The sequence below is a fragment of the Dryas octopetala genome, chromosome 2 (assembly GCF_963921425.1).
Source record: "Dryas octopetala chromosome 2, drDryOcto1.1, whole genome shotgun sequence".
In the NCBI taxonomy this organism is placed as follows: Eukaryota; Viridiplantae; Streptophyta; class Magnoliopsida; order Rosales; family Rosaceae; genus Dryas; species Dryas octopetala.
Window position 1 is genome coordinate 19,742,054 of NC_141367.1, and position 14,851 is coordinate 19,756,904.

A 14,851-nucleotide genomic window follows, 5' to 3' on the forward strand; every position below is an offset into this window, starting at 1 on the left:
TGGTCGTCGATCGACCTGTAGGCTGCAAGGTCGCCGACCTCTGTAGCAGATCGGAGAGAGAGATAGACAGAGGAGAGAGGATGGGTGAAAGAATGGCAAAGAAGAGAGAGAGAAAGAGACATATGGAAGGCGAAATAGGGGAGAGAGGAAAAGGGAGAGAGAAGGGGAAGGGAGGCTGGCCGGTCGCCGGCGATACAGCCGGATGTGGGTGGCGAGGTCGAGGTTAGGGTGGTGGGGGTATGCTGAGTTGTGTTGTATAATAGGGATATTTTAAGAATTTTTGGGGTGTGTTTTAAGAAGTTAATAAAATTAAAAAGAAAATAGGGTGTGAGGTAAAAAAATAGTGTCTAATAAAAGGAAATTGAGTGTGCATTTACTATTGCCTTGTTAAAAAAATATATCATCATTTTTTTATTTTTTGAGGGCATATGGTACAGGTTTACCTCATACATTCCTAAAGTATATAATGAGGTTTGTGAAGGTTGCATGTTAGGTTTTAACTATATTCTTAAAATTAGAGTTAAAACCTACAAACCAGGGTTTGAGAAATAAGTAAAAATGCATTGTCAAACACACGAAAATGGCCGTCAAGAGCTTGGTGCCTGATATGTGTGAAAAAAAATATAAACTTATAACTAAAATTATGTAACATTGAATAGTTACAATATTCAGTGACGGACCCAGAAATGTTATCCCGGAGGTCAAACCGTTCAGATATTTCGTCGAACAAGTTGTGAGCGTACTTACATGTGGTGATTTTGAGGGGTCAAACCAGCGATTTTGGCAAGGGTTTTCCGGCGGGCGAGTGATCAGGGAACCACCTTTGTCCTTTAGTGGATCTGTTCATGATAATATTATTAGACTTTAGTTAAAATTTTAAAAATCATAAGATTCTATTTAGTAAATTATACAATTAAATGATCTAAATGAAAGTTTCCTAGTAAAAACGAACAGCAGTCATCTCCCCCCAAAATTAGCCATAGGGTTTCTTTCACCTTTCTAGTAAAACAAAACCAGTAGAAGACAACCAAGGATTTCAAAAGAGAATGGAGGAGGTGATTTCGAAGTTTTCCGGGAAACTCACACTCACTGAAGCAGAGCAGGAGGAGTTGCTCGATGTGAAAACCCAGGATTTCAAGTCCCTGCAGACCACATTGGATCTCTCTCTGGTGGGCAAGCTTCACTTTCACTCAACAAAATACTTCAACATAAACTCATTCAAGAACACAATGACAAGGCTTTGGAGGCCGAGGGATGAGCTGAAGATTCGGGAGATAGACGACAATCGGTTGTTCCTCTTTGTGTTTCCAAACATGGAAGACAAGCTGAGAGTGCTAGAGAATGGGCCTTGGAATTTTGACACCTCCATAGTTGTGGTGGACAACCCAGTTGGGACCATAAACCCATCTGCTATGAAGCTCTGCCACGTGGCGTTCTGGGTCCAGGTCCATGGACTGCCATTGCTGTGTAGGAACTTGGTGGTGGCGAGTAAGATTGCAAACTGTTTGGGAAAAGGTGTGGAAGTTGATAAAGGGCAAGAAGGGGATTTGTGGGGAAAATATATGAGGATCAAAGTGAAGTTGGATGTGACCAAGCCCTTGAAGAGGGGCATGAAGATCTCTGTTGAAGGGCATAAGCCATGCTGGGTTGATTTCAAGTATGAAGGGCTTCCAGTTGTTTGTCACAGGTGTGGCATTATGGGGCACAAGAAGAATGACTGTCCAAATGAGGAATGAATAGGTAATTCAAATTTGATTGCATTTGTTTTGGTTTAATTTCCAAATTTGTGGATTTGAAAAGTGGTTGGTGATCAAGAACAAAAAGTGACTTGGGTTGAAATGTATCCCTTTAATTAGTTTGTTAATGTTTGGATAATTTTCTAATTGTCCTGCATAATTGCATTAGTTATTTCACTCTCATTTCACTTTGTGGGGGAATAATCAAAAGCTGCTGACTGCTGAGGCTTGAATTTTAGTAGGAAGGGCATAGAATAAATCATTATATTAATGTGTTTTGTTGAGATGACATGTGACTTATCAATTATATTATAGATAAATTCTGACATGTATTCACTATAAAAGGGTATCAGTGCAAGTTGCTGGCTTTGTGGGTGGTTCACTTAAGCCAAGGTTTCAAGTAACAAACAACCTTGGGCTGCATGCAACTCTTACTATAAATTGGGTTTAACTTATTTTTCATAAATTGTGACTTGTTTCTCTGTATATTCAACTTTGCAAATGGCATGTGGGTTGCTCTCTTTGAGTTGTGCAAATTCTGGTTTTGCAATTGGATGCTTCAAACAAACAAATAGGCAAATGTATTTGCTAATGAATGTCATTGTCTCCATCCATGAGGTCTGGCTTTGTGATACCCAATTTCATTCTCACTCTCATATATTTCCCCCATAAATCTCCTCCCTTCCCTTGATCAATCACCATGCATTTTCCCAAACAGTTTTCAATCTTTCTCCTCACACCAAATTCTTACACAACAATGGCAAGTTATGAACTTGAGCCCCAAAACCTACATAGTTTAGATTCATGGCAGATGGGTTTGTAGTCCCATTATCATCTGGGTAGTCCAAAACCACCAAGGCTCTGTCAAAATGCCATGGCCCATTATCAAACACTCTCTTTTTGTCTTCCATGTCTCCAAACACAAACAGGAACCGATTGTCATCCATTTCCCAAATCTTCTGCTCCCTTTTGGGCCTCCAAATCCTCATCATCATATTCTTGAATGCACTTATGTTAAAGTATTCTGTAGTGTGAACCTTGCCCACCAAACTTAGTTCTAATGTGGATTTCATAGATTGAAAAAAACTTAATCATAAGCTTGTATTCTAAACACAACTAATGGAGCTTGTATCGAGCTACGTTAAGTTGAAGTTTGATAGATTTAAAAGTCAAGCATCAGCTCTCCCCCTAACACATACACTAACCTAAAGCAGAGAAAAGGTGCTCAGAGAACTAAACTTGGAATTTTAATGATCTATTACATTGAAAAGAAAATGGACTTCTTCTTTTGGTCTGAATCCACGGCACGTTTGCGCGTGATCAAATCTATATATATACACGACCCTTCCAATAAGGGATCCCTCATTTAGTGTTAAATGAGGGATCCCCCTGTGGGGCCTACACGAGTCGTTTTGTGTCTATCTGAAACGTCTATTTTTTACATTTTCATTGATAGATCATTCTTACAAAAAATCAGCCAAATCGGAAACCGTTTACTCATTTGATTAAGCGGTCTGTTTATAGACGAATTTGTTGTTCATCCATTTGTTTGATCTAAATTAGGTATCTTAACGGTCTCTGATTTGGCTGATTTTTTACAGAAATAATCTATCAATGGAGATGTAAAAAATAGAAGGTTCGGATTGACACAAAACGACCCATGTAGGCCCCACATGAGAATCCATCATTTAACACTAAATAAAGGATCATTTATTGGAAGGCCCCTTTATATATATACAATATAAATAAATTTAATTATTGTCTTAATTACTTGGATTGGTCAGGGTGACAACGCCAGTGCCATTAAAGTCACAGTTGAAGCATCCAGCACTCTTATAATAAAGATTCGTGAGGTAGGATGCATGGATTGTCAAAGTATTTGGACAGTAACATGCAACATTTTCTTGCGTCTCTCTGCAGTGTTCTTTAAACATTCCACAAAGGTAGTCAATGTTGCAGTTTTTGAGGCTGGGGTGCCTAGCTTAGCAAATACACCAAGTACCCTGCAACCCTAATTTAGGCATTAGCATATATTTGCGATTAAAGACTTAATTTGATGTCAAATTATGAAATTTTACTTGTGAGAAAAGAGAGAGAATTAGATGATTACTTTTAGTATCACTTCTAGTACTGGAACTGATTTAGGTCCTGGTTCTGTTCCTGTGAATTTACAAAAAGTGATGATGATATTGGATGGAAAAAAAAAAAAAAAATTAATAGTTATATACTTATATGCCTAACCTTGAAAAATATATGGTTTGAACAAATGTTTAGTTCCATTAATTTGTTTGTTCCCATGATCAAAACAAACTCTTTTCAGATTGTGAGAGAAATTAAGCAGCCAATCACTATGCAGAGAAGAGTATAAGACAAAAGAAAATATATCAACGTAGCTATATACATACTATATATGCATGCAGCTTAAAAATCCAAGAACCTCTAGCACTAATGTACCTGAGAAGAGGGACCAAAGCAGGGGAAAAAGAAGAGGACATAGTGCTAGCTAGCTGCTAACTTCATACTTGTTGATGCCATTGCTAGCTAGCTTTTGTGCTATCTATATTGATGATTAACTAGCTTGTCCAATTCTGTCTATAACTTGGACTGAAAAAGAAGATCAACATGCAAGCTAGAGCTATTGAGTCATAATGTGTTGTACTACTCTGTGGACTATATATGGTGGATCCATCTGGCCACTACTCCATCTTAGTCTACTTATATAGCACTTCTAGCCTCAGTAACTTGTGATTATTCCCCTAACAAACGTGAACTGAGAGTGAAATTACTAAGGTAATTATGCAATGGTGCAGGACTATTACAAGTTTTAGAACACAGATTTGAGGACATAGATGAGGATAGAGCCACACAACCCAAGTCTCTTCATTTTGAACTACATATTCCTTTTATGAATGAAACATTGAAACTCAAAGTGTACATCTTTCTTAATAAAGAAGGCATATATAAAAGTCAAGTCAAGCAGATCAGCTTTCTCACCAACACCTAAAGCAGAGAAAAGGTGCTCGAAGAACTAAACTTAATTAGAATTTTAATGATCTGCTAATTAGATTTGAAAAGAAAATATTGGACTTCTTCTAAAACATTGACTTGTTTAAATCCATACATAGAAAGAAATTGCATGTTTCTGCTTCTTAAGATAGATTATGTCAAAGTACGTACAATTACCATTTCCCTTTTGATCAGACTCGGACATAAATGCAAATCACCAAAACCTGCAACATATATTATAATTAAGCATAATGTAACCTTGTAATTAAAATCTAGGAAACAAAACTGACTGTTTACTCTACTTAAGGATTGACTAGCTACCATGATAAATCTTAACTGATTTCATTATCCCTGTACAATGACTTGACTGCTAGGCTTCTTTTCCCTTTAACCCCAGCCTCACGTACTCATGCTTCTATTCAAGAGAGGATGCCACAAAACTAAGAGAAAAAACAGCAATTTTTGACATTTGGCGGAAAAAAAAAAAAAAAGAAGGTTAGAATTAATAAACAATGCGGGTATCACAAATTAATAAATTATTGTCACTGGTTATATAAAATATTTATTGCATTAAAACTCTTTTTCTTCATAGCAAGGAACAACTATAAGAATTGATGAGCCAATAAAAAAAAAAAAAAAAAAACTGAGAAGGAAGCAGCATTCTTAAGAAACATTTTTCTAGCTACTATAAACTCGAGTGAACCAAACAGGTTGAGATTGTAAACTTGGAGTCGACCAACTAAGTTGAGACCGTATTGACATGTCCACATTTAGAAATGATCGCTCAATTCTTCCACTATTTAGGTACAATACACCGGCCTCACGAGACGCATGTGTTTCTAAAGAAGATAAACTCTAGACATCATTTGTTGCAAAATAAATGCAATTCCCTTCTAATTCTTCGAAATCACTTGCTGAAACAGACAGGAGCCATCGTCTGACACAAATAAAAGTTGGTCCCCCAAACATTTTACCCTAAGAAAGTTGCCGTTCTTTTTATATGCTTGGCACGCGAGATAGTCCTAAAAACTATTCTGTATAGCAGTAATACAGCTACTTGTTATAATATTGATGAATATTATTAATATTATAATTTACAAGTATAAACTCATCATACATTCAATTGTTTAGTTATACACGAGCTATATTACAGTTATACAAAATAATTTTTTCATTTTAATCCCTACTTAGTAATAAGTCCGCACTACTAGATTCGACTATTAATTAGAATTCTTGGCATACAAAATTAATCTTATAAATTAGCATATTCTTGCAAGTTTGCAACACAAGATAAATCCTCTTACTTAGCATATTCTTGGCACATTCTCTTGATTAACATATATTATTTACCACGAAATAAATTTATTTTATTGAAAATCCTCACTTTATTTAAATAAAAATAAGAGGACCAAAAAAGAAATTGAATCCTAAGCCCCAAAAAATTACCAATGGGAAAGTGTCAGAAGTGGGATTTGAACCCACGCCCTCTTTCGAAGACCAGAACTTGAGTCTGGCGCCTTAGACCACTCGGCCATCCTGACATATGGTTAAAAGCCTCATAATGTTTTTATTTAAAGTATTGTTTAATGTAAACTAAAAACAACAAGTTAAAAAGCGACTCTGCTGGGGATCGAACCCAGAATCTCTGGTTCCGTAGACCAGCGCCTTATCCATTGGGCCACAGAGTCACTTGTTGATAATGAAAGGTCTTGTATATATTTATCTAAACAAAACACAATCATCATTTTACAATACAGGAGTGCCAAGAGAGATATCAGAATTGAAAGCACTGGCAAAGATAGATCAATATTGCGTGGACGTGCTTTGGCAGAAAAGTTTGGGTGACGAAAGATATATAGGAGACTCAGTTTTTCTCTAGTGAGCATGCATGTAGAATGAGCACATGGCTTGCCAGTCAATTGACAGTCGTCAGATCATTATATAGCTTCTGATCTAATGGCTGTCAAGCTATGTGCTCACACTTATGCTCATTTTGCATGCTTACCAGAGAAAAACTCTAGGAAACTAGTGATGAGCACATCTTATGGAACTAGAAAGATTTCATTTTCAGTTAAGAGAACGAGTCAATAAGCCAATAAGGGATCCCAATCTCCTGCCTTTAAAAAGTGTGTTGTTCTCTACCTTTCATAAAATCTGAATCATTCAATAATCCAAGGGTTTAGAATAGACCACGTCAGCTAGAATAAGTTTTTGGTATTTTTGATTAGTCAGGACATGAAGGGTGGCTCGTCGGGCTTATTTGTGTTAATATTCATGGCTTGAGAGAGTTTATTTCATACTTTGGATAATACTAACTATTAATTGGGAATTTTGGTCGTTAATTTTACTATTAATAGTAGTTTCGCATGTTTATATACCAGCTGTTAATTACTAATGATTTTCCCTTATGCTTTAGATTTATTATCCATGTAATGTGGTTGTACTTATATCACAGCCCTCTGCATAGTCTGAGGTTGTGTTACCTTCACTGGTGAAATTCTATCAATTTAGCTAGTTTAAGGCTTCAAAAGTGAAAAGAGTTTGTTCTCCCAAATTTCACTAGTACATGTAAAAATGTGGGCATATATAAATGGAGAGTAAATCTCATAACCTGAATTCATTAGAAGCCCAAGTGGATATGAAAGTAGATATGCGTATATTTACATATAGAACTCACAACCATGAAAAATGGCAAATAAGAGAAGCAGCTGGCTACCTGATTAAGCAAGCATGGTGAAACATAATAATATTATGTAGTAATAATATGTACAAAAACCTCAGGTGCGGGTCCAAACATAAAACTTCATCTATTAATACAAACACAAAAAGATCCTTCAAGCTGTTCAAGTTGCAGTAACCATGTAGAGCTTCACTACATTCTGGTTTGATGATCATACAGCATATAGCCTTACGATTTGGTTAATCTTGGCCCGACAGACAGGACAACCCCAATTCTTAGCTTTGATCTCATTCAAACAAGACATGCATCCAGCCATATGCCCACATGGGATGCAAGCACCTTCCACTGGAGCATCCAAACAGATCACACATGAAGAACTTCCACCTTTATTTTCATCAGCTTTAGCAGGTGTACTTTCAACAATTGGGGATGGCATTTCGATGGGACTAAAATCAATTGATGGATATTGAATAGGATCTTCACTTAGACTACCATCTGAAACTGGTGGAGCTGTTGGGATTGAATCTGGGGGAGTTGTTTGGATGGAAGAGATGTCCTGGATCTCCGTGTGCTGAGTTGAATCACCACCTGGGCCACTTTCATGCCTAGACAACTCACTGCTACTTACTTTGGACGAAGCAGCAGCAATTGGTGCATCCCAACCATTATATTGGCCATTATTTGTGGAGGTACTCGCACTACCGGATGCACTTGCTTCATAGGTCGGGTGTGCATCAGGAAAGGGTGGTCTCTCCTGCAAAGCAGACTGAATGGAAGCATTGATAGCCACGGTCAACTCTAAATCTTCTGCATCTGGTGGTGCAGTTGCTGGAACTGGGGGCTGGTTATTACTACCCAAAAATGCGGGCTGTGCCTGAAAATTTCCAAAAATTTAATTTATAATAACCTTCCAATCATCATGCTGAAGATTGATTTCTGTGTAATTGTAAAAGACATGCATTTCTGATATGCTGAATTTTTTCTTAATCTAGTAAATAAAGTGTCAACAGAACATGGTCCACGTACAGAAGCAGCATAAGACAAGCATGGCGTTTTCAGAAATACAGAGACTATAATTGAATGAAGAGTACATATCAAAATGATTATCAGAAATAGGATGGGATGAGAGTACTTGGAGATGAATTTCTGAAACATGGCTTTGAGTGCTTTTCTGTTCGTAGATATTTCTCTACAGACCATAATAGTCTACGATAGGATATTCATTGTCTAATAAGTCAGGACTCCATTCTACATATGGGAGGCATTCAGCTCTTTAAAATTCTATTTTGCACATATTCCATTTTGCCTGTCTCCTTGGCTTTAGCACAAAGTTCTCATTGAGGGGTCATAATCTTAAATGCCAACATCACCCAGTCCATTGTTTGAGAATGTAATAAAAGCTTTTCAAGGGATGGCGGCATTTTCGTGTCATGGCATAATTAAGCTCAACTATCTAGATATTATATATCCCAAACAAATGTTTTATAATTTAAACATTTCTCAGTGGCAAAAGATGGGCTTTAGGCTGAATTGTATTCTTTTCTTGGACTATTTTTTGGTTACATTGAAAGGGATTGAACTCTTTACATATCCTAATCCTAACCCATTTCCCCCGCTCTCCCTCACCCCTTGGGCTAACCCCAAGGTATCTCTCAGCGGGAAAAAATATAATTTCTCCAAGGATGCTTTATCTCTTTTCATATCCAAAAAGAAATCTAACAAAATTTCCTTGTACAGTTCTTCTATCCTTAAGTAAAGTTTTCCTTCAATGAAAAAGAAGTCGATCATATAAGATTTAGAACACTTCCAATTGGGAAATTTCAATTAAATTATCCTATGTCCAAACCCAGAGAGACATGGTTTTAGCAGCAGAGTAGATAGTTACTGTATTACTGGCATGTAATACATATATATATATATATATATAGGTGACCTAAACAATTTAGGGACTCCTGTGTCTAAGTCTGCAAGATAAAGTTTACAGAGTTTTTTTTTTTTTGACCAATAAAGTTTACAGAGTTTCAAATTGTGACAAGGAGTAGTGGAGTACCCACAGCCTTTGGTGTTGGTGACAGTAAAAAATTTGAAAAGGAGTGCTTATTTATAAGATCTACAAACATTTTTAAAAAATTACATGAAAAACTTCATTATTACTTCCATGGTTCCACCAACAAATTTATCATATTTAACTATCATGGCCATTCTGATAAAAAAAAATAAAATTAAAAAAAAGAACTATCATGGCAGAAGATAAGATCTGTGGATATGAGGTTTACCTGAGGAATTCCTTTGCATGCATCACAAAACCACTTAAGCTGTTGCCTGTCATTTTCATCTGCAGGTGCAAGTTTAATGCGCGTTTCTGCAAAAAAAGGCATGCTGAGTTTGAATGGGATATTAACAAAAAGAAGCCTAAACTAATTGGCAGACGCAACAGTTAAACTTCATTTTCTTCCTAGCTAGAAGTCAAGCCTAGTATATATATATATAGGAGGCTGGAGAACGACATCAGTAAATTACTGCTGCACTTAATAGAAGATATACAATTTCTTCTGTTTAAGTGTTTCTTCAATCACTTCCATGATTTATGTTTTCTTGAGAAGCACTTTCATGATTTATTTTGATTGAAAGTAATTAACAGACAACATACTTACGCCTAAGTGTTTGACGCCTAGAACTAGCCTCTTGGGAGATGTAAATGCTTCGTCTCCGCCTCCTTCCTTTTGGGACTATCTTGGACATAGAATTCAATTAAAAAGGGCTAGGAAACAAATGTGACATCAACTCCCATATTTATGGCCTACAGAAATAAGGTTTAAAATTACTCCTAAAGAATTGTTTTGGAATCAAGGAATTACTTGCGGAGTTATCAATGATCATAACTGAAGGATCAGAATGGCGTGACTTTGATTCTTCCAGATTGACTTTCCATAATGCAACAACTATACGTGGTCGGGCATCCTGCTTATTCAGAAAGAGTTCAATATAAGAACACTACCAAAGAGATCCATTAGTTGACCTTAAATAAACTATCAAAGAATGCAGAACACAGAAGAAGAAAAAAAATGTGCACCCCAGATATATCAATCGAGATAGAGAAAGGTAGATATAAATAATGTTGCACAACTAATTCTATCAAAATGTCAAGGCAATAGGAAATGAGCAAATAGCGTAAATCAAGCTCACACACAACGAGACAAACACACAAACAAATAACAATAATATACAAAACCTGAAAATAAAGCTACAAAACACCACATAACAAGAGCCCATTATTTGTCTTCTACACAGTATAAATTAAATATCAAGGAACAATGGCTATGAAACTTTGCAAACATATGAAGTCAGAACAGAAGGCTTTTAGTGGCAATTGATAGAAACCCATAGCATTTTTTTATCAATCATCAACTGTCGTCCATGATTTTTGAACTCAAGATCTCCTCTTCCCACAAATGGGAGACTATGTGCCACTAGACCAAATGGTCACTGGCATCAAAACATATAGTTAGACATCAAAACATATACTAAACAACAGACCTAATATTAACCGCCTCCTGACAAAATTTCAGGAAAGAGCCAAAGATGGTACAGTACATAGCCCGGAGTTGGCGAACACTTGAAACCAAGGAGAAGCCACAGAAATGTCAGGATCCTCCTTGGTTATTCACACAGGAAATGTTTCAGCCAGAGGGGTTGAACTTGACAGAATACAAGAGTCTTGCTTTCTCCAGGAGGTCTATTTGGTTAGTTCAGGTATTACCTGATACAATTCATCTGCCAAGGCAAATTATTCAATGAAATGGGGACTCCCATGAATTTCCACTTTGAGAGGCTACAAAAGGGAAGTGTGCTAGCCTTAGAAAGCATCTCAACCAAGAATCACAATAGAGAGTTGAGAGTAAGGGTTGAGCGGGAGTTTACTTCACTGGAACTTGAGAAAGAGTAATACAGGGTTCGGGTTAAGGTTCAAGTTAAGGAGTAACTCTAAAACGGAAATGTACTTATACTAATTTGTTCTCTCTCATCAGAAGTTGAGTATACTGCGTACTTATTGGTCTTGGCTTTATTATTTCCATCATTATTTGTGGTGACAAGGAGGTTTATACCCAACATATGGTATTAGACCAAGGTTCAAATTTGATAGTTCATGTTTAGTCATGACAAGAATATTGACTCACAATTCAAGATGGTGAAAGGGAAGTTCCACACTTTGGCAAAAAATGGTGAAAGCCATCCTAGTTCCACAAGGGTTAGTGAGAGCATTAAGGGAAAGGAAGGTAGGACTACTAAGATGACAGACGGTGCTTGGAAAGATATAGAATCTAGGTCTGCTAACATAATCTAACTAGGTATTGTTAATAACATTATCAACAACGCTATGAATTGATATTTTGCACCACAACTGCATTAAAGGCTTAACCACAAAGTTCAATTTGAAGCAGAATTCATATATACTGAAGATGGAAGAAGATGGGAATCTAATGGGACATATGCATATGTTCAACAGCCTTTTGGATCAACTAGAAAAAGTCAAGATTGAAAAAGAAGATAAAGCATTTTTATTTTCACCCCCAAAAAAAGGCCTGAGCTCAGCAATTAATTTGATGGCAACAAAGAAATTATTTTTAAGAACATGTAGTATAAAAGAAAAAGAAAAGAATATTGACAGCAATTATATAACTTCAAAATTTAACAGCCATCAAATTAAAATCAACCCAAGTCAAGATTGAAAAAAAAAGATAAAGCATTTTTATTTTCACCCCCAAAAAAAGGCGTGAGCTCAGCAATTAATTTGATGGCAACAAAGAAATTATTTTTAAGAACATGTAGTATAAAAGAAAAAGAAAAGAATATTGATAGCAATTATATAACTTCAAATTAACAGCGATCAAATTAAAATCAACCCAGTGCCAGTGATATCATCTGAAAGCAACCATTTGACATAGCCTACACTAAAAGGACTTGATTGCAGTGTATGAGTAGAGGCACAAAGTCTAGAAAAATTAAAAATCAAATATAAAGCCTGCTCTACCTACAAATCGAAGGTTATGCTTAGTAATACCTGCATACTAGGATATATAGCAAGCTCCAACTTGAAAGGCTTGGTAGGTTTGCGGGAAGCACATGGTAAAACAACAACCCAACTGCAAAAAATAAATATCATGTGAATTTTCCGAGAAATACTCAATCAAAGATGCGATGATTAAAATATGTGAAAGCTGTGTAAATTTCTTCAAAGCAGGTCAAGCAATCTGCCTATACTGCTTAGACAACATACTGCGTAGATGGATACAAAAGCAAAACTAAACAGAAATACTTCACGATGACATCAGTTGTACATAATACTCACACTTTTCTTGAAAGCAACTGAGGAGCAAGTACTTCAAGAAATCCAAAACCATAAAACTCCCGCAACCAACCGGAGAATATGCAAATATGCCTCTACAAAAAAAAAATAAATAAATAAATAAATAAAAGGAAAAAAAAGAAATTGTGAAGAACCATCTTAAAAGAAGAAAACGAAAAGCATAATGCAACATTGGAATGTGGATAATATGCATAGAGTAACATTTCATACTAAAGTTTGAATATACCTCAATTGCACGGACAACATTGATGTGCCCTTTCGCCCTAGCAATTTCAAGAGGACTTTGACAGTCATCATTCATTATTAATGCATTTGCTGAAAAATTTGGACAACAGATTATACATTAATGCAATCAAGACAGCAGAAGAAAACAAACTGCATTTGTTATTGTAAAATCATCATCTTTAAACTTCATTCTAAATAAGACCTTGCAGAGATGAATTGATTATAAAGCAGCATACCTCCATGTGAAAGGAGTAAATTAACAGTTGCTTCCAGCCCTCTTTTAGCTGCATGATGTAGAGGAGTCCCCGCATGACGACCTAAAGTGCATTGAGAAGAGGGAAAAGAATAAAAATGTTGAAGCAAGCCAAATTTAAGGGTGCATATGTTAACAATAATATCTATTAAGAAGACTGTGGATTACAAGGGAAGTTTCTTATACATTTTGTATAACACAATAAGCAGCCATTTTTACCCAATAAAATTTCTAGAGAGGAGAGAGAGATCAGAAAGAAATAAAATTAGAAGTATATGTTAATCTTAGTGTTTCATTTTCTGTCCTGGAATTAATTTCAGTACAACTGTAATACTGAAGATCTAGACACTACTGCCATTATGATTGCAGTATACATGTGGATCTGACATGAGTTCCACATAATCACAAAATATTTGGAGGGAGGATTTGAAATTAGGATCTGCAATTTAGAGGAAAGGCGTGGCCACCAACTATGTCCTGACCACTCTTTTAATACTTTCTTGGTTCTTGGTGACAACACAACCTTGGCAGTTGGTAAAGTTCTTCAATATCTATGATCTCTAAATACCATTTTTCTTTCTAATCCTCATTAACCATTCTTTCTTCTCACTATATAAGTACATTAAAAATCAACATATTCAAACTAACAGAGAAATTGTCAAATTGTAATTAATTTCATATCAATAGTTATAGGAAATAAAATAAAATATACAAGGATAAGCAAGAAAAGCTCTAAACCCAGTACTGAAACTTACCAGGGCGATACGCATTGACGTTTGCGCCAAGTTCGATCAAGCATTTCGCAACATCATAAAGCCCGGGATTCATACACGCCACAATCAATGGGGTTTTCCCATCTTTATCAATCCACTGACCACCAAAAACACCAAAATCATCAATAATTCAACAATTACAACCCAAAACTTTCCACAATTACCACTACCAATAAACAAAATTATAATTACAGTATAATCACTATAAAAAATTCTCTCTTTTTCTATTACCTCAAGGCCTGCACCTTCTCTGCAAAGGGATTTGATGGCTTCGATGCTTCCATAGCTAACTTGCTCGTAGAGCAGCTCCTCTTTGGATTGCTGTAGCCCCATTCAAATCCCACCAAGAAATGCAATAACTTTACGGTTTTGAAGCAGAAATGGGAGCCTAGGGTTTATAATCAACGAGAAGCAAAATTTGAAACTAATTTATTTCCAGGAAAATCAGGGATTGCTTCCCTGGAAAATAAGTGGATGATGAAATATAATTGAGTTCCTTAGCAACGAAGAATTTTAAGGGTCCAACGCGCAACAAAAATAATTATTTAATTCTACACCGTCAAAAAAAATATTTAAATCTAACAGTCAATGAGGCCGTAACTATTTAAAGTCACATTTTTTACTGCATTGATTATTTACATTTTACACTTCAGGAAAAAAAAAAATCTTAATACTCGTTTTATTATTTTTATTATCTAATATCTAGAACCTAGATAAACAACATGAAAATAATAATTGCAAAAAGAAAACTGTGGAAACAGTGTTAAATCTATCAATTCATATGATATAAACTTATAAAGTGACATGAGA

General features: G+C 35.9%; 2 protein-coding genes and 2 non-coding genes across 5 annotated transcripts; 1 reads left to right on the top strand and 3 right to left on the bottom strand.

The window, feature by feature from the left end:
• Positions 1-1,046: 1,046 nt before the first annotated feature.
• LOC147293841 (uncharacterized protein At4g02000-like) lies at positions 1,047-1,736 on the top strand. Its single transcript, XM_086231136.1, has one exon. The coding sequence runs from the start codon at positions 1,047-1,049 to the stop codon at positions 1,734-1,736; it is 690 nt and encodes a 229-aa protein (XP_086087262.1).
• Positions 1,737-6,199: 4,463 nt separating this feature from the next.
• TRNAL-CAA (transfer RNA leucine (anticodon CAA)) lies at positions 6,200-6,283 on the bottom strand. Its single transcript has one exon. It is a non-coding gene; the product is annotated as a tRNA-Leu (tRNA).
• Positions 6,284-6,357: 74 nt separating this feature from the next.
• Positions 6,358-6,430, bottom strand: TRNAR-ACG (transfer RNA arginine (anticodon ACG)). Its single transcript has one exon. It is a non-coding gene; the product is annotated as a tRNA-Arg (tRNA).
• A 903-nt stretch (positions 6,431-7,333) lies between these two features.
• On the bottom strand, positions 7,334-14,589 carry LOC147293844 (putative E3 ubiquitin-protein ligase XBAT35). Of its 2 annotated transcripts, XM_086230620.1 has the most exons (10): positions 14,273-14,589; positions 14,024-14,138; positions 13,252-13,332; positions 13,017-13,105; positions 12,773-12,864; positions 12,485-12,566; positions 10,281-10,383; positions 10,077-10,151; positions 9,699-9,784; positions 7,334-8,296 (listed from the first exon to the last, which is right to left on the bottom strand). In XM_086230620.1, the coding sequence occupies exons 1-10, from the start codon at positions 14,372-14,374 to the stop codon at positions 7,634-7,636; spliced, it is 1,488 nt and encodes a 495-aa protein (XP_086086746.1). In that variant the 5' UTR covers positions 14,375-14,589; the 3' UTR covers positions 7,334-7,633. The 2 variants fall into 2 exon arrangements, with proteins under 2 accessions (XP_086086746.1, XP_086086747.1); XM_086230621.1 differs by lacking the exon at positions 10,077-10,151.
• Positions 14,590-14,851: the final 262 nt, after the last annotated feature.

Coding starts and splice junctions, on each gene's coding strand:
- LOC147293841 (XM_086231136.1), top strand. CDS start 1,047: ATGGAGGAGGTGATTTCGAAGTTTTCCGGGAAACTCACACTCACTGAA.
- LOC147293844 (XM_086230620.1), bottom strand. CDS start 14,374: ATGGGGCTACAGCAATCCAAAGAGGAGCTGCTCTACGAGCAAGTTAGC. Junction 13,106..13,251: donor TTTACTCCTTTCACATGGAG/GTATGCTGCTTT, acceptor CAAATTTTTCAG/CAAATGCATTAATAATGAAT. Junction 10,384..12,484: donor CTATATATCCTAGTATGCAG/GTATTACTAAGC, acceptor CTGAATAAGCAG/GATGCCCGACCACGTATAGT.